The 24,258-nt window shown below is 42.1% G+C and overlaps 1 protein-coding gene across 4 annotated transcripts in view; it reads right to left on the bottom strand.

Moving 5' to 3' along the window:
- LOC127932559 (uncharacterized) overlaps window positions 1-24,258 on the bottom strand; it is a 77,990-nt gene that overhangs the window by 16,246 nt on the left and 37,486 nt on the right. For 2 of the 4 annotated variants that reach the window (XM_052528529.1, XM_052528531.1), the window contains exon 5: window positions 1,848-2,104. In XM_052528529.1, coding sequence (XP_052384489.1) covers window positions 1,848-2,104 — 257 coding nt within the window. Of the gene's footprint in view, window positions 1-1,847; window positions 2,105-2,231; window positions 2,447-2,552; window positions 2,612-2,703; window positions 3,053-24,258 lie in introns of those variants that run through there. The other 2 variants (XM_052528532.1, XM_052528530.1) reach the window with 2 other exon arrangements.

Here is a 24,258-nt window from a genome sequence, read left to right as displayed (position 1 = left end):
TTTACCCAAATCCAGATAGCAGATGTTCTGAAAGAGCTGCAAAACCTGGACCCGTACAAATCAGCTGGGCTTGACAATCTGGACCCTCTATTTCTGAAACTGTCCGCCGCCATTGTCGCACCCCCTATTACCAGCCTGTTCAACCTCTCCTTCGTATCATCTGAGATCCGCAAGGATTGGAAAGCTGCCGCGGTCATCCCCCTCTTCAAAGGGGGAGACACCCTGGACCCAAACTGTTACAGACCCATATCCATCCTGCCCTGCATATCTAAGGTCTTCGAAAGCCAAGTCAACAAACAGATCACTGACCATCTTGAAGGACCATGCCCCAGGACTACCTGACATGATGACTCCTTGCTGTCCCCAGTCCACCTGGCCATGCTGCTGTTCCAGTTTCAACTGACCTGAGCACTAGGACCATGCCCCAGGACTACCTGACATGATGACTCCTTGCTGTCCCCAGTCCACCTGGCCATGCTGCTGCTCCAGTTTCAACTTCCACCTGACTGTGCTGCTGCTCCAGTTTCAACTGTTCTGCCTTATTATTATTCGACCATGCTGGTCATTTATGAACATTTGAACATCTTGGCCATGTTCTGTTATAATCTCCACCCAGCACAGCCAGAAGAGGACTGGCCACCCCACATAGCCTGGTTCCTCTCTAGGTTTCTTCCTAGGTTTTGGCCTTTCTAGGGAGTTTTTCCTAGCCACCGTGCTTCTACACCTGCATTGCTTGCTGTTTGGGGTTTTAGGCTGGGTTTCTGTACAGCACTTTGAGATATCAGCTGATGTACGAAGGGCTATATAAATAAATTTGATTTGAATCCCACCGTACCTTCTCCGCTGTGCAATCCGGTTTCCGAGCCGGTCACGGGTGCACCTCAGCCACACTCAAGGTACTAAACGATATCATAACCGCCATTGATAAAAGACAGTACTGTGTAGCCGTCTTCATCGACCTGGGCAAGGCTTTCGACTCAGTCAATCACCATATTCTTATCGGCAGACTCAGTAGCCATCTGTTTTTCTAATGATTGCCTTGCCTGGTTCACCAACTACTTTGCAGACAGAGTTCAGTGTGTCAAATCGGAGGGCATGTTGTCCGGTCCTCTGGCAGTCTCTATGGGGGTACCATAGATTCAATACTCAGGCCGACCCTTTTCTCTGTATATATCAATGATGTTGCTCTTGCTGCGGGCGATTCCCTGATCCACCTCTATGCAGACGACACCATTCTGTATACTTCTGGCCCTTCCGTGGACACTGTGCTATCTAACCTCCAAACGAGCTTCAATGCCATACAACACTCCTTCCGTGGCCTCCAACTGCTCTTAAACACTAGTAAAACCAAATGCATGCTTTTCAACCATTCGCTGCATCACCACCCTGAATGGTTCCGACCTAGAATATGTGGACATCTATAAGTACCTGGGTGTCTGGCTAGACTGCAAACTCTACTTCCAGACTCATATCAAACATCTTCAATCCAAAATCAAATCTAGAGTCGGCTTTCTATTTCGCAACAAAGCCTCCTTCACTCACGCCGCCAAACTTACCCTAGTAAAACTGACTCTCCTACCGATCTCGACTTCGGCGATGTCATCTAGAAAATAGATTCCAATACTCTACTCAGCAAGCTGGATGCAGTTTATCACAGTGCCATCCGTTTTGTTACTAAAGCACCTTATACCTCCCACCACTGCGACCTGTATGCTCTAGTCGGCTGGCCCTCGCTACATATTCGTCGCCAAATTAAAAATAATTCTGTGGCAAAAGGTGAGTTCAACAATATGAGTTTGATAGAATTCCAACCAAAGAGGTGTTTTTAACAACTCTGATCTACTAACCTCATCAATGTCAACATTTCTGGGCAGCAACAACACATTTAGGGTGGAACTATTGTTATCATCTGGGAGTTGGTAAAATAGTAGCACCAGAGCACGGATAGGAGAGACAGGAGCTTCCTGCTCCTTGGTGATGCCATATTTGCTGAATCCAGTGATGTTTAATATGACGTGAGATTCTGTTGCCTCATGGGGAAGGAGAAACTCCATACTGTCATCATCAGTCACATGGGCTACAGACAGGAAGTCACATCCACCCTCTAGGAGAGAAAGAGAACATTAGTCTTCTGTTCAGATGACGATGACAACCCAGTAGTGGAGTAGTGATGCTACTGATGGTGATTAAGAAACATAGTCTATAACCTCCCTGGAAAATGTATTACTTACCAGAATGAATCTCACAGTGTGGGAGGTGTAGTTGACTGACAGACCCCTTAAGGCATCTAAACATGAACAGAGGTCCTGCAGGCCTCTTGCCTCTCTTGGCTAGAAGCCTCCTGTCCCAGGGGACTGTCCTATAGAGCACCTCTCCTTCTCCCTCCATCCTGAACACCAGGCTTGTTATACTGCACTGGAACAGACCTGCATGGGGGCACTGGAACCTGTATTACAGGTTTAATTAGATTTCCTGAATTAGTTAAAACAATTTTTTAGGCATTGTCTGTACTAAATATCAATGAGAAAACAATTAAGAGAAGAGGAAGTTACCGATATTCTCTCTTGCCCTCAGGATCATAGACACCTGGTTCAAAGTTATCAGGAGATCTCTAAAATGTAAAAACAATAGATTTTGAATAGTTTGAAGAGTAGTTGAATATAAACAAACTGGTCCTTCCTTTCTTTCCTGCGAGGGTCTTACCATGGGAGGATCAGTAGTACACAGGCTCTGGTCCACTACTCTACATTCTGTGACGCTTAACTCCTCCATGGCCTCAGGTAAGCTGTCAGACACTCTGACACATTTCTCACTCTTCACTCCAAATGAACCTTGGATAGATGATGGAAAAGTTAGAGAGCCTATTAAGGGTCTGGGTGGTCTTGGCAAGATGAAGGCCTGTCCAACAATGGGATCATTGGCGTCCAGGAGGAGAGGGGAATCTGCACAGAGAAAGTGTAAATATCACACTTGGTGAGTTTTTAGTCTCTGGTTATCGATCAATAACCATTCATCATGTTTCATTTCATTCATCATGATTTTGTCAAATCGATGTATCGATATTTTATATGTAGTTAATCTGCAATTTTCAATCAACATCCTACACTCTCAGAATGTTTTTTTTTTTACCAAACGGAACTCAAAGGGTACAAATGCTTGTCACTGTGGTGGTACCCTGTAAGGTACATCAATTGTACCATTAGTTATAGGTATATAATTGTACCCTTGCAGTTCATACCTTAAAAGAGCTAAAAGGTAAACATCTGCCTATATAGGGTACCACTGCAGAGAAAAAGCTATTTGTTCCTTTAAAGTGGCAAAAATGTACCTCGTCACGTGTACATGCCTCGTCACCATCCCACTTTTGACACAAATGTATCGAATTTGGGGGTAGCTCCAACCGGGACACAAACCAAGGTCCAGCAACTGTCAAGCCAAAACCTTAAGCATTATGCCAAAAGGTCGCTACGGGTGAGTCTTGGTTGCTAAATATTGTAGCGACCTTAACCCAACCCTGAGCAACCTTGTCAGGAGGTACGGAACTCTCTTAAATGTGTTGGCTTGACAGTTGCTGGACCCAGGTTCGAGTCCCAGTTGGGGCTACCCCGAATTCCTCTACATTTGTGTCAGCTCTTTATTGCATATGCTCTTATGTAAGCCTTCATAAAGCCTTCCGAACTGGCTGCGTACATGCTCAAACTTGAATCAACATAACCGTAGACCACGTACAAAACTTCTGCTCACGGGTAGCCAAAAATAACTACCTGAACCATGCCCCCACTAAGCCACGCCTCAAATGATTGTACCTTTTATTCAAAATATTGGGTATAATTATACTACATTATCTGCACATGTACTCCTAAAAAGGTACCAAACAGTACCATGTGTGAACATATTTGTACCTCTGAAGGTACATTGTGTATTTTATATTTTTGTACCCCAGTGAACAATACTGTACCCTAACCATACCCTTTTTTATGATTGTGTAGAGTTATGTTTGTGTTGATTAATTACACTTTACCTTGTCCTTCAGTCTTGCCTATGGTTCTGGGAGGACTATGAAAAGAGGAACTTGACATTTCCTACAAATTTCCATCTGGGGCTTTATATATTACTAGAGGGGGCAAAAATATCATCGTACCTTTCTGCTTGATGCCCGCCTGTCCAAAGTACTAGAAAAACGACCAGATCCTGGCCGGACTTGTTTGTTTTCGCTCTCTTCACTGGAAATTCCAGACAGCTCTGTTCTTTTACGCACTAGGGATAATGAGAATCAATTGTGTTGTAAAAAGTTACATCTAAAAGTGACATCTATTAGCACATGTATCTGTTTATCACATGTTCTTAGTCAATAATACTTCCCATGTCAGTTTATGATATCCCAAAGTTTTGAGCTGAGTTCCACAAGACATAGTGAAGAGACATTGCACAATCACGTTGCTTCTTAAGGTATAGGGGGCAGCATTTTCACTTGTGGATAAATAGCGTGCCCAATTTCAATTTCCTGCTACTCATGCCAATAATATAAGATATGCATATTATTATTAGTATATTTGGATAGAAAACACTCTGAAGTTTCTAAAACTGTTTGAATCATGTCTGTGAGTAAAACAGAACTTACGTAGAACTTATGTAGCACTTATGTAGCAGGCAAAACACAGAGGACTAACCGCTCAGAATATTTTTTTTTGAGGTCTCTGTTTGTTCAGTGAGTTCTCATTGGGAAACGATATTTCTTAGGCACTTGTTTTCAGTTCCTACCGCTTCCACTGGATGTCACCAGTCCTTGGAATTTGGTTGAGGTTATTCCTTTGTGCAATGAAGAAGTACGGCCATCTAGGAATCGGGTAACACTGTTGAGAGTTGCGCAAGACTTGAAAAGTAGCGTTGGTTTGTTGTCTTCCTGTATTGAACATAGATAGACCTGTCTTCAATTTGATTGATTATTAACATTTAAAAATACCATAAGTTGTATTACAAAAGCAGTTTGAAATGTTTTGGCAAAGTTTACAGGCAACTTTTGAGATATTTTGTAGTGACGTTGCGCAAAGTGGAAGCTGTTTTTTCTGGATCAAACACGCCAAATAAATTGACATTTTGGATATATATGGAGGGAATTATTCGAACAAAAGGACCAATTGTGATGTTTATGGGACATTATTGGAGTGCCGACAAAAGAAGCTCGTCAAAGGTAAGGCATGTTTTATATTTTATTTCTGCGTTTTGTGTAGCGCCTGCAGGGTTGAAATATGCTACTCTCTTTGTTTACTGTTGTGCTATCATCAGATAATAGCTTCTTATGCTTTCGCCGAAAAGCCTTTCAAAAAAATTTAACATGTTATCTGGATTCACAACGAGTGTAGCTTTAATTTAGTATCTTACATGTGTGATTTAATGGAAGTTTGATTTTTATATAATTTTATTTGAATTTGCCGCACTGCAAATTAATTACTGGATTTTTAGATTCCGTCTCTCACAGTTGAAGTGTACCTATGATAAAAATTCCTCTACATGCTTTGTAAGTAGGAAAACCTGCAAAATTAGCAGTGTATCAAATACTTGTTCTCCCCACTGTATCAGTTTGCAAACAATGTAAACAAATGAATAAATCATTGAGTTAATAAAGCTGCATCCAAAAATCTTTTTTTTGCTTTCTCGAGTAAGGCAGCTCCAAAATGCAGTTGTTGCAGCCTAGCTCAGGGCTTTCTGTGGTGGTGGGGCAGCCAGCGGAAAATATGGAGCGTTGGTGTTGGTAATGTTCTCTAGTTGCGCCGTGATTGGCACAGTGTTCTGTAACTCATGGGAACACTACGTCACCGCCAAGTCTAAGGGTAGAGGTTGAAAATTCAAGCCCCTTGGGTGCTGCCATACAGTTACGTTAGAAGTGCCCATCCAAGAAGGCTCAAGGTCATTGGCCACAGATAAAATGCCGTTAAATCACACTATATCAACCGTAGCTTTGATTGGACTGATCATGTCAACATCATACTTTCAAAATCTTAGCTAGCAGTCATGTATCAAGTCAACAATCTACTGGCAAATCCTTTTTAATCCTTGTCATGCGAAGAGAAATTATAGATAAAACGCATTGGTGCTCATCGGCCATTGGATAGAAACATTACAACAAGTTGGAAATGGCAAATTCAACAATGAGTGGTTTGGAAGGAATCAGTGGCTAACTGCAAGCATTGCAAAGAAATCATTAGCCTGCTATTCAGTGGAGTGCCTGTGTGGTCCCAAGTCTGGGATTAACAGTCTCTTTTCCAAGCTTAAAATTATAAACATTCAACATTGGCCATGCTGTCAATGAAGCATGATTTGTGCCGCTCTCAAAACAACTTTTCGCAGTTCCAAGTTATCTTCAGTGAGTTCAAGACAACTGGGAACTCGTGGAAAAACGAGCTCCGTCTGGGAAAATATATTTTGAGTGGTCATCCAACTCGGAATTGTAAACCGAACTCGGGCCTCTTTCTAGAGCTACGACCTGAAGATCAAATCAAAATCAAACGAAATTGTATTTGTCACATGCATTAGAGTGAAATGCTTACTTACAAGCCCTTAACCAACAATTCAGTTAAGAAAACGTGTTAAAGAACTTTTACAGTTTACTAAAATAAACTGAAGTAAAAATTGTAAAATATAATAATAATTAAAGAGCAAAATAAAATAATAACAATAGATATATGTTATGTACTGAACAGGGCTTGTTGTTTTTAAAACATGGGAGCAATAAGATCTCATCTTGCTAGATTGCAAAGCCAACCAAACTAACTTGACAAGTACATAGACCTATTTTGTAAAATTGTAAAATATAATAATAATTAAAGAGCAAAAATAAAATAATAACAATAGATATATGTTATGTACTGAACAGGGCTTGTTGTTTTTAAAACATGGGAGCAATAAGATCTCATCTTGCTAGATTGCAAAGCCAACCAAACTAACTTGACAAGTACATAGACCTATTTTGCTGTTAAACAAAGTTAGATCCATTCCTATGATATTAGCCAGAAGGCTCTGACGCTAATCAGTCGTCTTTGGAAGATCCAGTTAGCACAAAGTCCAGTGTAGTTCCTCGAGGGCCGTTGTGATATCGGTTTAAGGGGGAATATATACGGCTACGACTATAACCGAAGAGAATTCTCTTGGGAGGGAATACGGTCGGAATTTGATTGTGAGGTATTCTAGGTCGGGTGAACAAAAGGACTTTATGTTTCTTTATGTCATCACAATCACACCATGAATAGTTAATCATGAAACATACACCCCTTTCTTCTTCCCGGAGAGTTCATTATTCCTGTTTGCGCAACGTACTGAGAACCCAGCTGGCTGTATGGACGGGGACAGTATATCCGGAGAGAGCCATGATTCCGTGAAACAGAGCTTGTTACTGTCCCAATTTTCTCTGGAAGGAGATCCTAGCCCTGAACTGGTCTTTTTTATTGTCCAGAGACTGAACATTAGCGAGTAATATACTCAGAAGTAGTGGATGGTGTGCACGCCTCCTGAGTCGGACTAGAAGTCCACTCCAAATACCTCTTCTCCGGCAGCATCTTGGAACATCCTCTGGGATAAGTTCAATTGCCGTGGGTCAGTGGTTCCCAAACCTTTTATCGTCCCGTACCCGTTCAAACATTCAACCTCCAGCTGCGTACCCCTTTAGCACCAGGGTCAGCGCACTCTCAAATGTTGTTTTTTGCCATCATTGTAAGCCTGCCACACACACACTATACATTTATTAAACATAAGAATGAATTTGACACTTCCCACAAGCCGTGTTGTGACAAAGAGCTCTTAGAGGACCAGGGCACAAATAATAATAATAGTAAATAATTTTGCTCTTTATTTAGCCATCTTACATATAAAACCTTATTTGTTCATCAAAAAATATTGATAACTGGACTGGAGGCAGGGCATGAAAGGGATTATGAATCCAGTTGTTTGTGTCATTTGTTTCGGGAAAGTACCTGCGTAATTGCGCACCCAACTCACTCATGTGCTTCGCTGTATTACATTTTACATTCCCGGGTAAGGGGGCAGTAGCTCTTCGGCTGCATCAGATTCACAACTGTCAGTGTCCATCCTTTCTGGGCTAACAACATGTAGAATTACTGATGCTAGCATTGGATGTGCTCGTGGAAGCAGAACAACTTGTTTTGTCGACAGGTGCAGCTCTAGTACTGCTGGTAGTAGCAGTATTACCAGTAGAGCTGGTATGTGTCTCTATGGACGCAGAACAACTTGTTTTGTCGACAGGTGCAGCTGTAGTACTGCTGGTAGTAGCAGTACTACCAGTAGAGCTGGTATGTGTCTCTATGGATGCGGGCCTTACTTTTTTCACCATTCATCAATTTTGGAGCAAACGGAAAGAGCAGCAGCTACGTTTGGCTACATACGGACCGTTAGTGGAATTCCCGCGAGAGTAAAGGTTAATGTGATTGGATGTTAATTATTTGACTAGACTACCTATATTTGACATTGTGTTGTTATTTCGCCCAAAATAGTATTTTTGTCAGTGAAACGAGGCTACTCAGGTGTAAAAAACTAAAAATAAAAAAATCACCCAAATGTATAGCCCCGTTGGAAAATATATATATATATTGTTAAATGTGAGTACCCCGACAGCATTGCACGTATCCCAGTTTGGGAATATCTGCCCTGGGGTACATACAAAGGATCCAATTCGGGGAAAGTCATATGCTGGTGAGTTACCGCTGCTCGGATATCCAAAAGCTCTTTCCATCTGTATGTAATAACACAAAAACTTTCTGGGCTAATATTGTAAGAAATAACACACAAAAAAATACAAATAAAGATAAAGCTATATTCAGATACATTACTACATAAGGAGACCATTTCTGGTGTTTCACCTCAGATACATTACTTCATAATGAGACCATTTCTGGTGTTTCACCTCAGATACATTACTTCATAATGAGACCATTTGTAGTGTTTCACCTCAGTCACAGCTTTACTTACCGGTTTCCACACATATCGTCTCTGTCTCAACGTCCTCAAAACGGTGGGCGGATCTGGAACAACAACAAACATAGACACATTGTATATCATGGGTCTCCAAGAGGTTGATCGAAAGCTACCAGTAAAAACTAGACCTGTGTCCCTTCTTTTCTTTCCAAAAAACTTTCTCGTTATCACTCTCAGAACGATCTTCTAATCCTCAACCGAGATTGACCCATCTTGAAGCCTGACTGGCTAAACTATAGACCTGTGTCCCTTCTTTTCTTCTAACCCTAGCCAGTCAGGCTTCAAGACTCTCTCCACCTGACAGAGTGAGTGCTCTCCTCTTCTCTCCACCTTGAGCCACTCTTCTTCACGCTACTCAGCCTTGAGCCACTCTTCTTCACGCTACTCAGCCTTGAGCCACTCTTCTTCACGCTACTAAGCCTTGAGCCACTCTTCTTCACGCTACTCAGCCTTGAGCCACTCTTCTTCACGCTACTCAGCCTTGAGCCACTCTTCTTCACGCTACTCAGCCTTGAGCCACTCTTCTTCACGCTACTCAGCCTTGAGCCACTCTTCTTCACGCTACTAAGCCTTGGGCCACTCTTCTTCACGCTACTCAGGCTTGAGCCACTCTTCACGCTACTCAGCCTTGGGTCACTCTTCTTCATGCTACTCAGCCTTGAGCCACTCTTCTTCACGCTACTCAGCCTTGAGACAGGGGAGTGCTCTCCCTTCTCTCATCCTTTGGTGCAGTTGCTCCCCATCTCTTTGTCTCTAAAGAGTCTTGATCTATGAGACCTGTGAGTGAACACATAAAACTACATGTGTTATTGGACTCATACCCAATTATTTGAATTGTATTTAAAACCTAAAATAAAACATACAAAATACAACTGCAGATGTTGAAAAGCATCAGCCATAGTCATATTTCTGTCAGGTTTTTCAACACCTTCTGAGACGACATAATTGGTCACAACAGAAAACTTTTTGCAATGAAAACAAGAGTTTCTTATTGAACAAATTTGGGTAAGTCCCTGTTAGGAAATTATGATTAATATGACTGAACAAATCAATTTAAATGGACCTGTAACTAAGTAAACTTATACTCTGTCTTATTATATCTGATTAACTATATGAGTTCATAAAGGTGGGATTGTGAGACACGGACAAGGAGTAATACAAGTTCATGAACACCATGGCAACTAGGAAGAAACTAATGGGTTGTGTACTGTGAAAACAGATACGGTCGTTAGCCTATGGTTGACCCTACAGAAACTTAGCTCTGGGGTTTTTAGATAAGGCAGTGAGTGCATTCCTAAGTTTTCTGTTAATTGAAACTGTCATTTCAGTGGTGATCGATAATGTTGAGGGGTCAAAAGTTACCTGGGATTGTGTTAGTAAGTTAGAATGAACTTTTCACCTCACTTTGTCCCGGTCGAGAGGAGGGGATTCTGTTAAAGCAGTGAAATGACATCAGGATCTGTATATAAACTGTTGCTCGTGATTAAGTGGTAGCGCTCCGAGAATAAATTTCTCTTTCTCCTCATGCCTTTTGCACACAATGTATATAGACTCTTTTTTTTCTACTGTGTTATTGACTTGTTAATAGTTTACTCCATGTGAAACTCTGTGTTGTCTGTTCACACTGCTATGCTTTATCTTGGCCAGGTCGCAGTTGTAAATGAGAACTTGTTCTCAACTAGCCTACCTGGTTAAATAAAGGTGAAATAAAAAATAAAAATAAAAACCACTGATAAATCCACTATAATTGAGAATTTCAATAAGCATTTTTCTACGGCTGGCCATGCTTTCCACCTGGCTACTCCTACTCCGGTCAACAGCACTACACCCCCACAGCAACTCGCCCAAGCCTTCCCCATTTCTCCTTCTCCCAAATCCAGTCAGCTGATGTTCTGAAAGAGCTGCAAAATCTGGACCCCTACAAATCAGCCGGGCTAGACAATCTGGACCCTTTCTTTGTAAATTATCTGCCCGAAATTGTTGCCACCCCTATTACTAGCCTGTTCAACCTCTCTTTCGTGTCGTCTGAGATTCCCAGAGATTGGAAAGCAGATGCAGTCATCCCCTCTTCAAAGGGGGACACTCTTGACCCAAACTGCTACAGACCTATATCTATCCTACCCTGCCTTTCTAAGGTCTTCGAAAGACAAGTCAACAAACAGATTACCGACCATTTCGAATCTCACCATACCTTCCCTGCTATGCAATCTGGTTTCAGAGCTGGTCATGGGTGCAACTCAGCCACGCTCAAGGTCCTAAACGATATCTTAACCGCCATCGATAAGAAACATTACTGTGCAGCCGTATTCATTGATCTGGCCAAGGCTTTCGACTCTGTCAATCACCACATCCTCATCGGCAGACTCGACAGCCTTGGTTTCTCAAATGATTGCCTCGCCTGGTTCACCAACTATTTCTCTGATAGAGTTCAGTGTGTCAAATCGGAGGGTCTGCTGTCCGGGCCTCTGGCAGTCTCTATGGGGGTGCCACAGGGTTCAATTCTTGGGCCGACTCTCTTCTCTGTATACATCAATGATGTCGCTCTTGCTGCTGGTGAGTCTCTGATCCACCTCTACGCAGACGACACCATTCTGTATACTTCTGGCCCTTCTTTGGACACTGTGTTAACAAGCCTCCAGGCAAGCTTCAATGCCATACAACTCTCCTTCCGTGGCCTCCAATTGCTCTTAAATACAAGTAAAACTAAATGCATGCTCTTCAACCGATCGCTGCCTGCACCTGCCCGCCTGTCCAACATCACTACTCTGGACGGCTCTGACTTAGAATACGTGGACAACTACAAATACCTAGGTGTCTGGTTAGACTGTAAACTCTCCTTCCAGACCCACATCAAACATCTCCAATCCAAAGTTAAATTTTGCAACAAAGCATCCGTCACTCATGCTGCCAAACATACCCTTGTAAAACTGACCATCCTACCAATCCTCGACTTTGGCGATGTCATTTACAAAATAGCCTCCAATACCCTACTCAACAAATTGGATGTAGTCTATCACAGTGCAATCCGTTTTGTCACCAAAGCCCCATATACTACCCACCATTGCGACCTGTACGCTCTCGTTGGCTGGCCCTCGCTTCATACTCGTCGCCAAACCCACTGGCTCCATGTCATCTACAAGACCCTGCTAGGTAAAGTCCCCCTTTATCTCAGCTCGCTGGTCACCATAGCATCACCCACCTGTAGCACGCGCTCCAGCAGGCATATCTCTGGTCACCCCCAAAACCAATTCTTTCTTTGGCCGCCTCTCCTTCTAGTTCTCTGCTGCCAATGACTGGAACGAACTACAAAAATGTCTGAAACTGGAAACACTTATCTCCCTCACTAGCTTTAAGCACCAACTGTCAGAGCAGCTCACAGATTACTGCACCTGTACATAGCCCACCTATAATTTAGCCCAAACAACTACCTCTTTCCCTACTGTATTTATTTTATTTATTTATTTTGCTCCTTTGCACCCCATTATTTTTATTTCTACTTTGCACATTCTTCCACTGCATATCTACCATTCCAGTGTTTTACTTGCTATATTGTATTTACTTTGCCACTATGGCCTTTTTTGCCCTTTACCTCCCTTCTCACCTCATTTGCTCACATCGTATATAGACTTGTTTATACTGTATTATTGACTGTATGTTTGTTTTACTCCATGTGTCGTTGTATGTGTCGAACTGCTTTGCTTTATCTTGGCCAGGTCACAATTGTAAATGAGAACTTGTTCTCAACTTGCCTACCTGGTTAAATAAAGGTGAAATAAAACTAAATGTAAAAATCTCTGACCCCAGTCATCACAGCCCTCTGTCCTGACCATGCTGGAATAGAGAGTGAGATAGTGTCATCTCTGACCCCAGTTATCAGAGCCCTCTGTCCTGACCGTGCTGGAATAGAGAGTGAGATAGTGTCATCTCTGACCCCAGTTATCAGAGCCCTCTGTCCTGACCGTGCTGGAATAGAGAGTGAGATAGTGTCATCTCTGACCCCAGTTATCAGAGCCCTCTGTCCTGACCGTGCTGGAATAGAGAGTGAGATAGTGTCATCTCTGACCCCAGTTATCAGAGCCCTCTGTCCTGACCGTGCTGGAATAGAGAGTGAGATAGTGTCATCTCTGACCCCAGTTATCAGAGCCCTCTGTCCTGACCGTGCTGGAATAGAGAGTGAGATAGTGTCATCTCTGACCCCAGTTATCAGAGCCCTCTGTCCTGACCGTGCTGGAATAGAGAGTGAGATAGTGTCATCTCTGACCCCAGTTATCAGAGCCCTCTGTCCTGACCGTGCTGGAATAGAGAGTGAGATAGTGTCATCTCTGACCACAGTTATCAGAGCCCTCTGTCCTGACCGTGCTGGCATAGAGAGTGAGATAGTGTCATCTCTGACCCCAGTTATCAGAGCCCTCTGTCCTGACCGTGCTGGAATAGAGAGTGAGATAGTGTCATCTCTGACCCCAGTTATCAGAGCCCTCTGTCCTGACCGTGCTGGAATAGAGAGTGAGATAGTGTCATCTCTGACCCCAGTTATCAGAGCCCTCTGTCCTGACCGTGCTGGAATAGAGAGTGAGATAGTGTCACCTCTGACCCCAGTTATCAGAGCTCTGTCCTGACCGTGCTGGAATAGAGAGTGAGATAGTGTCATCTCTGACCCCAGTTATCAGAGCCCTCTGTCCTGACCGTGCTGGAATAGAGAGTGAGATAGTGTCATCTCTGACCCCAGTTATCAGAGCCCTCTGTCCTGACCGTGCTGGAATAGAGAGTGAGATAGTGTCATCTCTGACCCCAGTTATCAGAGCCCTCTGTCCTGACCGTGCTGGAATAGAGAGTGAGATAGTGTCATCTCTGACCCCAGTTATCACAGCCCTCTGTCCTGACCGTGCTGGAATAGAGAGTGAGATAGTGTCATCTCTGACCCCAGTTATCAGAGCCCTCTGTCCTGACCGTGCTGGAATAGAGAGTGAGATAGTGTCATCTCTGACCCCAGTTATCAGAGCCCTCTGTCCTGACCGTGCTGGAATAGAGAGTGAGATAGTGTCATCTCTGACCCCAGTTATCAGAGCCCTCTGTCCTGACCGTGCTGGAATAGAGAGTGAGATAGTGTCATCTCTGACCCCAGTTATCAGAGCCCTCTGTCCTGACCGTGCTGGAATAGAGAGTGAGATAGTGTCATCTCTGACCCCAGTTATCACAGCCCCTCTGTCCTGACCGTGCTGGAATAGAGAGTGAGATAGTGTCATCTCTGACCCCAGTTATCAGAGCCCTCTGTCCTGACCGTGCTGGAATAGAGAGTGAGATAGTGTCATCTCTGACCCCACTTATCAGAGCCCTCTGTCCTGACCGTGCTGGAATAGAGAGTGAGATAGTGTCATCTCTGACCCCAGTTATCAGAGCCCTCTGTCCTGACCGTGCTGGAATAGAGAGTGAGATAGTGTCATCTCTGACCCCAGTTATCAGAGCCCTCTGTCCTGACCGTGCTGGAATAGAGAGTGAGATAGTGGAACTGCAGGCAAATGGCACATTGCAAGGTGAACTAAGATCAGGTGTCACCCAATTCTGGAGCCTTGTGTCAGACACAGAGTATCCACTTCTGAAGCAGTGTGTGCAAAAGGTCACATTTTTGTCAGCACTTATTCATGTGAAGCAACATTTTCAACAATGTACATTGTGAAACAAAAACAGAGAAACAGACTAGCCAATGCCGATTTCCTCACAAGGGTAGCAACAACAGACTATACATTTAGAATGAATTCAGTCAAGTCCAACTACTGAGGTAACCCTTAATAATATGGGTCGTATACATGTGATGCAGCCTATTTGATTTGTGTATGTTTATATTTGTGATGTGCTGTGCTGTACATCAACTCAATTGCATTTGCTCTATTGCTCTGAATTTGCTCTCAATTGATAATACTGGAAGAAAGAGTACAACAAATTAAAGATCTGTGCGGCCCTCACTGATTGTCTCAACCCAAAGTGTCCCCCTTACAAAACATAGTGTGTAACACTGGCCTTCTAGAGCATAGAAGCCATGTATGCCCAGTTCAGCACCATGGCCACCCACCTCACTGTGTAGTAAGGCACTCTGCCCGACAGATGGATTTTTGTTTTACTTCATTTCAAGACTGAGATGTGTGTGTGTATATATATATATATGTATGTATAAAAGAAAGAGAGAGACGTTATCAAAAGCGTCTCTGCCCGTTCAAAGCAGCACTCCGAGAGAGAATAGGTAGTGCATTTTAAGGTAGATTTTCACATTTTGGGAATAATAAAGAGCTTCTCTTGTGTTTTTATCCACTCTCAAGATGTACTTTCACTTAGACAAGGATGGCACACATTTCCATGACTGATCAACACTTGTTTTCTCATGTCTCTCTCTTGTCTTTCTGCTGCAGACATATGGTGAGCAATATGTTTGGAACATCGAATCGCAATAAAATCCCAGTGTTGAATCACAATACATATAGAATCCTGAGAATCACAATACATATAGAATCCTGAGAATCACAATACATATAGAATCCTGAGAATCACAATACATATAGAATCCTGAGAATCACAATACATATAGAATCCTGAGAATCACAATACATATAGAATCCTGAGAATCACAATACATATAGAATCCTGAGAATCACAATACATATAGAATCCTGAGAATCACAATACATATAGAATCCTGAGAATCACAATACGTATAGAATCCTGAGAATCACAATACGTATAGAATCCTGAGAATCACAATACGTATAGAATCCTGAGAATCACAATACGTATAGAATCCTGAGAATCACAATACATATAGAATCCTGAGAATCACATTATATATCGTATTGGCACCAGAGTATGGTGATAATATTGTATGGTGAGGTCCCTGGCAATTCCCTAAACCAGGTTTGGTAAATGTAGGCAAATTAGTGAACTATACTCTACTGTCCTGAACTATACTCTACTGTCCTGAACTATACTCTACTGTCCTGAACTATACTCTACTGTCCTGAACTATACTCTACTGTCCTGAACTATACTCTACTGTCCTGAACTATACTCTACTGTCCTGAACTATACTCTACTGTCCTGAACTATACTCTACTTTTCTTTACTGCAAGGTTCATACACATTTTGACTGATGGAATTTCATGACTTTAAACCAAATTTGCATGACCAACAATTGGCTGTGTTTACATGTGCGTATAAATGTTTTACCATAAATGTGGTATCGACACTGTTTACTTTGCAGGCTGATTTGAATCCACATAATCCAAAAGAAAGGCTACATCTAATCTTTTTCCTAAAATTGAATGTTCACGATTCACAAATAGTGTTGATTCAAATGATTAAATTCAATGCGATTGAACCGAATCCCAACTAATACGATGGCGAAGTAAATCGTTTGTTTCATGCCAAAAATAATAGTTTAAATTAATCATATGAATCGTTCAAAAAAAGTTCAACAACTTTGTGTGGCGTTAAACGCGAGTGTCCGTGGAAAGTTTTTGGGGTCATGACGAAAACAAGAATACATGCTGACAATGAATAACTAGAGTACAATATCTGTTTTTGAATTGGCTACCTTGTTAATGTATACTCACACCGTGTTGTAATGTACAGCACGCATAAAGCAACTATTTCTGTCTTACAATCTCTCTCCACCAGGTGTAGCACTTCTCTCATCCTTTAAAAACAAGAAATGGACAGTGACTGGCGTAGGGGGGGACACTTAGTCATTTTTTGCGTCATCATTCTCAAAGCCGCTGTTTACTTCTAAGATCACTTTAGCGCCACCCTAAAAACCCCATTCAAATTCACACAAACCTTCAAATAGGTATGTAATGACACATTATATAAACTCTTTATAGTGTTTTATTTACATTTTAGAGGAGATAAGGTGATAAGTTGGACAGTTCGAGTGAAAAAGCTATTTTCCCACACATCATCTCTCCTCACTGTCACGCATTGGTTCGCTTCCCCACCTGCCATTTTTAAAAGACCCACGGGGCTCATTGCCTGCTTGAATTATGCAGAAACGGGCAGTGTTTAGGTCATGTAATTGATTCTGTTGGAAAGGGGAGAAATTGTGCTTACAATGGTATTGACATTACAGTTGATCTGGAAGTATTACGTTTGGGGCGCTAAAATAAGAGCAATTGTACGGACCAAGGCGATGTAGGAGTTTACGTGAGTTTGCGTTAATCTTTCCTCTATCATATTTTATAGGCCAGGCCTACCCGCTGCTGTGATGTGGCTCTCTACTTAAGCAACCGCCCACTCGTCTCGCGCTACACAGTTGATGCGCGCAAACACAGTGTATTCCGATCCTGGCTGATATGTTGATATTTATTTGATTGATAAAATATTTTACAACTGTGCCTAAATAAATTACATTAAAATAAATGATTGTATTAATTTCCATTACTTTTCCAAAACTTTTAGAAGTTGATCATTTTCTAGGATTTTCATGACCATACGAACTGTACTCTGCTCTACTGTACTGTATATATCATACTGGCAGCCGGTCCGGAAAGGACAACAAAAAACAAAAACATTAAAAGGAAATCCTTAGTGGGTTTGCACTATACCGGCCCGTTTTACAACGTAGCATAAACAGTTCACTCAAAACGGTGTACAAAAAAAGTGGCAAATGGTTTCCGTTGCAAAAGTTTTGTTACCGTGAGCACTAATAAATGCATCTCGGTTTTAAAGAAGGTGAGTTGCTAGGCTTTTCACATTTCATGGCTCCTCACTTTCACACAACACATTTGTCCTCGTGAAAAGCGTTAGAAACAACTGTAGATTCGAAAAGGAAATGTTTGTTTGTAGTTTGTTGAATTTTATAACCAGTTTTGAGAAGCCACGGATAGGTCTAGAAAAAAAGAGGCGCTCTCTCGTTGGAGACAGACAGGGAATGAATTCACACCTGCGCATCAAATTAGCATTTTTAAGGAAAGCATTATACAGTAACTCTTTGTCCCAAAAACATTATCATCTACTTTATGAATACATAACAATGGTCGTCTCACCTTATATCTCTCGCTCAACAGAAACAGTCCGATTATCCCGTCCTCCAAAATTACTTTCGTTTTTAATTCATTTACATATCGGTTCTGCCTCCTCAAAAAATGGGTTACATTTTTTTTAAATTGAAGCTTTTATTTAACTAGGCAAGTCAGAACAAATGTGTATTTACAATGACGGCTTACACCGGCCAAAACCGGACCACGCTGGGCCAATTGTGCTCCGCCTATGGGACTTCCAATCACGGCTAGTTGTGATACAGCCTGGATTCGAACCAGGGTGTCTGTAGTGAAGCCTCGAGCAGTGCAAACCGTAACAAAACGTTTTCCAAAAGAAAACATTGCATCAAAAACATCAGTTTCATATTTGACAAATCCAGGTAATCCCTGTGTTTGGTGAATAGACCCGGAGGCACAAGACAGGATATAGGATATTTATTTTGGTATCTAGCGCTCCCAAGTGGTTCAGAAGGAAAATGCGGTGTGAACTGTTACAGGGAAGATGAAGAGGAGGAGCCATTGGGCTGTGATGCTGTGAAAGGAGGATGAGGATTGTTGGGTGAGACACGGATGCAGTTTGAACCCCGCCCTCTTCAACATAAACACCAACGAATTGTCGAGGGCACTAGAAGAGTCTGCAGCACCCAGCCTCACCCTACTAGAATCTGAAGTCAAATGTCTACTGATGATCTGGTTCCTCTGTCCCCAACCAAGCAAGGAGGGCCTACACAGCAGCTAGGTCTTCTGCACATATTCTATCAGACCTGGGCCCTTAGAGTAAATCTCAGTAAGACTAAAATAATTGTGATCCAAAAAAGGTCCAGTTGCCAGGACCATAAATGCAAATTCCATCTAGACACTGTTGCACGAGAGCACACAAAAAAAAAAAGCCTGGGGTAAAACTCACCAACCATGAATTCACAAAATGGGACAAACACCAAATTGAGACTCTGCATGCAGAATTCTGCAAAGCATCCTCTGTGTACGGCGTAAAAAAAAACAAATAATGCATGCAGAGCAGAATTAGGCCAATACCCGGGTATGAAATAGCCGTTAAAATCTACAACCACCTACAAGGAAGCTATTCTCAAACCTTCCATAACAAAGCCATCACCTACAGAGAGATGAACCAAAGGCAAACTGGTCCACAAACAAAACCAGGTCCAAAGAGCCACAGGACAGCAACACAATTAGGCCCAACCAAATCATGCGAAAAAAAATGGAAATATGGGCATTTCATATTTTTTCACCCAACTTTTAAAATAAAATCCAACGACATTGTGACATGTTTGTTGATTTCACATTGAATTCACGTTAGTTGACAACTCAACCAAAATGTAAATCAAAACTAGACGTTGAACTGACAAAAACACATTAATTACAAGCAAGACAGTACCGTATCCTACAGTGGGGCAAAAAAGTATTTAGTCAGCCACCAATTGTGCATGTTCTCCCACTTAAAAAGATGAGTAATTTATCATAGGTACACTTCAACTATGACAGACAAATGAGGGAAAAAAATCCAGAAAATCACATTGCAGAATTTTTTATGAATTTATTTGCAAATGATGGTGGAAAATAAGTATTCTATCTCAAGGCCATCAGACTGTTAAACAGTCACCACTAGCTGACCTCCTCCCAGTAACCTGCCCTGAACCTCAGACTCTGGCCATGTCCGAATACTCATACTACCGTACTACATTCTTGAACTGCATACCTATTTCGGCTTTTGATCTAGTAGAATTCAGTCGTATTTTCCGACTAACGTGTTTGACAACAGCTGATAATCAGATAAATCGAACAAATGGCGGGAGTCAACACAATCCCGCATTAGATGACGCAATCAAAGTACTATTTTCTACATTTCAAATGCTATAAACACTTTTTTACATTTTAAATGCTATAAACACCATTTTTTTCACATACTATTTAGTATGGTAGTATGGTTATTGGGACACGGCCACTGTCACTAGCCGGCTACCACCCGGACCGCTGCCCTATGTAGAGTATATACTGGTCACTTTAATAATGTTTACATCCTTTTACCCACTTCATATATAAATACTGTGTTCTAGTCAAGGCTCATCCTGTATAACTACCTCTGTACACACCTTTTCTATTCATATACTGTCCATACTATCTACACACACCATTCATATACATGTACATACAGTTCCCTCTGTAATTATTGGGACAGTGAAGTCTTTTTTCTTATATTAGCTCTATACTCAAAGTTTGGATTTGAAATCAAACAATTACTAAAGCTAAAAGGTTAAAGTATAGATTCTCTGCTTTTATTTACAGTTTGGATACAGCCCTTAGCCATGGTACTATTTAATTGCCATATACCACAAACCCCAGATGTGCCTTATTGCTATTATAAACTGGTTGCCAACTTAATTAGAGCAGTAAAAAATTTTATGTTTTGTCATACCCATGGTATGCAGTCTGATATATACCACAGCTTTCAGCCAATCAGCTTTCATGACTCGAACCACACAGTTTCTAATACTTTTCACTCCTCTAATTACGTTGATAACCAGTGCGTAAGAACAGCCCTTAGCCGTGGTATATTGGCCATACACCACACCCTCTGGCCTTATTGCTTAAATATATATTATATACCCCTATTACCAGCCTGTTCAACCTCTCTTTCATATCGTCTGAGATCCCCAAGGATTGGAAAGCTGCTGCAGTCACCCCCTCTTCAAAGGGGGAGACACCCTGGACCCAAACTGTTACAGACCTATATCCATCCTGCCCTGCCTATCTAAGGTCTTCGAAAGCCAAGTCAACAAACAGGTCACTGACCATCTTGAATCCCACCGTACCTTCTCCGCTGTGCAATCTGGTTTCGAGCCGGTCACGAGTCGATAAAAGACAGTACTGTGCAGCCGTCTTCATCGACCTGGCCAAGGCTTTCGACTCTGTCAATCACCATATTCTTATCGGCAGACTCAGTAGCCTCGGTTTTTCTAATGACTGCCTTGCCTGGTTCACCAACTACTTTGCAGACAGAGTTCAGTGTGTCAAATCGGAGGGCATGTTGTCCGGTCCTCTGGCAGTCTCTATGGGGGTACCATAGGGTTCAATTCTCGGGCGGACTCTTTTCTCTGTATATATCAATGATGTTGCTCTTGCTGCGGGCGATTCCCTAATCCACCTCTATGCAGACGACACCATTCTATATACTTCTGGCCCTTCCTTGGACACTGTGCTATCTAACCTCCAAACGAGCTTCAATGCCATACAACACTCCTTCCGTGGCCTCCAACGGCTCTTAAACGCTAGTAAAACCAAATGCATGCTTTTCAACCGCTCGCTGTCTGCACCCGCACGCCCGACTAGCATCACCGCCCTGGATAGTTCCGACCTAGAATATGTGGACATCTATAAGTACCTAGGTGTATGGCTAGACTGTAAACTCTCCTTCCAGACTCATATCAAACATCTCCAATCTAAAATCAAATCTAGAGTCGGCTTTCTATTCCGCAACAAAGCCTCCTTCACTCACGCCGCCAAACTTACCCTAGTAAAACTGACTATCCTACCGATCCTCGACTTCGGCGATGTCATCTACAAAATAGATTCCAATACTCTACTCAGCAAGCTGGATGCAGTTTATCACAGTGCCATCCGTTTTGTTACTAAAGCACCTTATACCACCCACCACTGCGACCTGTATGCTCTAGTCGGCTGGCCCTCGCTACATATTCGTCGCCAGACCCACTGGCTCCAGGTCATCTACAAGTCCATGCTAGGTAAAGCTCCGCCTTATCTCAGTTCACTGGTCACGATGGCAACACCCAACCATAGCACACGTTCCAGCAGGTGATTCTCACTGATCATACCTAAAGCCAACACCTCATTTGGCCGCCTTTCCTTCCAGTTCTCTGCTGCCTGTGACTGGAACGAATTGCAAAAATCGTTGCCTACCGGGTTAAATAAAGGTGAAATAAAAAAATAAAAAATAACTAAAATGAGAGAACTCGATCTGGTGCCCACTCTGCTGCGGTGCTCCCAGGCGGAGGGAGGGTGCAGGGACAACAGAAAACACTAGCTATAGGTTTAAACAGTCTCTCCAAAGACTGAATATCGTTTCCTGAGAAATAACTACTGTTGTAAATGTTTGTTCTCAATGCATCATTCAGGTTTAGACCAAAATAAATCAGTTCAATGATGATGGTGATGATGATGGTTGTGTTGATGATGATGATGATGACTGCATTTTGTGACCTGTGACCACAATAATCTCATGATAACAATTTTTCTTAATTCAATGAAATGAAGGATTTGATGAATGAATGGATCAGATAAATGTGTTTATGTTTAGGTTAATGACGTGGAAATGTTAAACGCTTAAACATACCTCTATGCAAGTATGCAGTGTAGCTATGAATCAAATCAAACGTTTATTTGTCACGTACACAGGATACAGCGGGTGTAAATGGGACAGTGAAATGCTTACTTGCAAGTTCCTATATACAGTGCCTTGCGAAAGTATTCGGCCCTCTTGAACTTTGCGACCTTTGCCACATTTCAGGCTTCAAACATAAAGATATAAAACTGTATTTTTTGTGAAGAATCAGCAACAAGTGGGACACAATCATGAAGTGGAATGACATTTATTGAATATTTCAAACTTTTTAACAAATCAAAAACTGAAAAATTGGGCGTGTTCAAGACAATCCAAGCGATTCTTTGGTACCTTTGTATACTTTTCAGCCAGTAGTTCTGAAAGTAGGCCCCAGGGCCTGTGTGGTCCTCAAAACTGTCATAATACCTCACATATGTGCAGATATGTTCACCACGCCATTACTCTCTCTCGCTCTGCTGTGTGTGATTCTTGCTAGTTGTCAGTCAAATGGTGAGGCTGAATCTCATTGTCTGGAACTCAAATTGCTAGAGGCTGGTCCACGGGGGGAGAAATGTGCTGCACAGCTTCCAGAAAACAGTGGCTTTCAAAGTAGGCATTTCACACGTTGACACATCCAGCCCAAAGCAGGAATTTCACACGTTGACACACCCAGCCCAAAGCAGGCATTTCACACGTTGACACATCCAGCCCAAAGCAGGAATTTCACACGTTGACACACCCAGCCCAAAGCGGGAGGTTTAAGAAATACTAACTAGTTCCCAAAGTACCGAAGCATGTCTTTAAACATTCATAATGTTGCAGCTCGATAGCCTCTCGTTTATGATAATACATCCTTCATTTACATTGACATTTTTAGTTGTTTAGCAGACGCTATTATCCAGAGTGATATCCAGAGCATTTCAACTGAGGTAACATACATTACAGATATTAGGATTTAAAAATACTTACTAGTTCGCAAACGTTCATAATGGTGCAGATCGCTAGCATATCTAATTTAAGATAATACATCCTTCATTTACATTTTACATTTGAGTTATTTAGCTATCAAACAGAGTGAGACCAGAGCATTTTAACTGAGGTAAGTAAGACCACCACATATTACAGTCACAGTGATGTATTTGCATATTACAGTCCATGATTTGCATTTGCAAAGCTCTTAATTACTTTCACTCTCTGGCACAAAACCCCAAAGTTAACTGGTCACTCATCAAGTGATGTTGAGGCTTTTTTTTGGGGGGGGGTAGATCATGGGTAGATCAGCTTTAATATTGCAGATAGAAAATATCTTCCAAAAATGTACTTTTTGAATAATTTCCAATCCACCAAATATTTGTTTGTAAATATATACAGTGGGGAGAACAAGTATTTGATACACTGCCGATTTTGCAGGTTTTTCTACTTACAAAGCATGTAGAGGTCTGTATTTTTATCATAGGTACACTTCAACTGTGAGAGACGGAATCTAAAACAAAATCCAGAAAATGTATTGCATGACATAAGTATTTGATCACCTACCAACCAGTAAGAATTCCGGCTCTCACAGACCTGTTCGTTTTTCTTTAAGAAGCCCTCCTGTTCTCCACTCATTACTGCACCTGTTTGAACTCGTTACCTGTATAAAAGACACCTGTCCACACACTCAATCAAACAGACTCCAACCTCTCCACAGTGGCCAAGACCAGAGAGCTGTGTAAGGACATCAGGGATAAAATTGTAGACCTGCACAAGGCTGGGATTGGCTACAGGACAATAGGCAAGCAGCTTGTTGAGAAGGCAACAACTGTTGGCGCAATTATTAGAAAATGGAAGAAGTTCAAGATGATGGTCAATCACCCTCGGTCTGGGGCTCCATGCAAGATCTCACCTCGTGGGGCA

Source organism: Oncorhynchus keta, chromosome 10, assembly GCF_023373465.1.
Source record: "Oncorhynchus keta strain PuntledgeMale-10-30-2019 chromosome 10, Oket_V2, whole genome shotgun sequence".
Classification (NCBI taxonomy): Eukaryota; Metazoa; Chordata; class Actinopteri; order Salmoniformes; family Salmonidae; genus Oncorhynchus; species Oncorhynchus keta.
The sequence above is the reverse complement of the archived record's forward strand: the minus strand, read 5'-3'. Positions and strand labels throughout refer to the sequence as shown.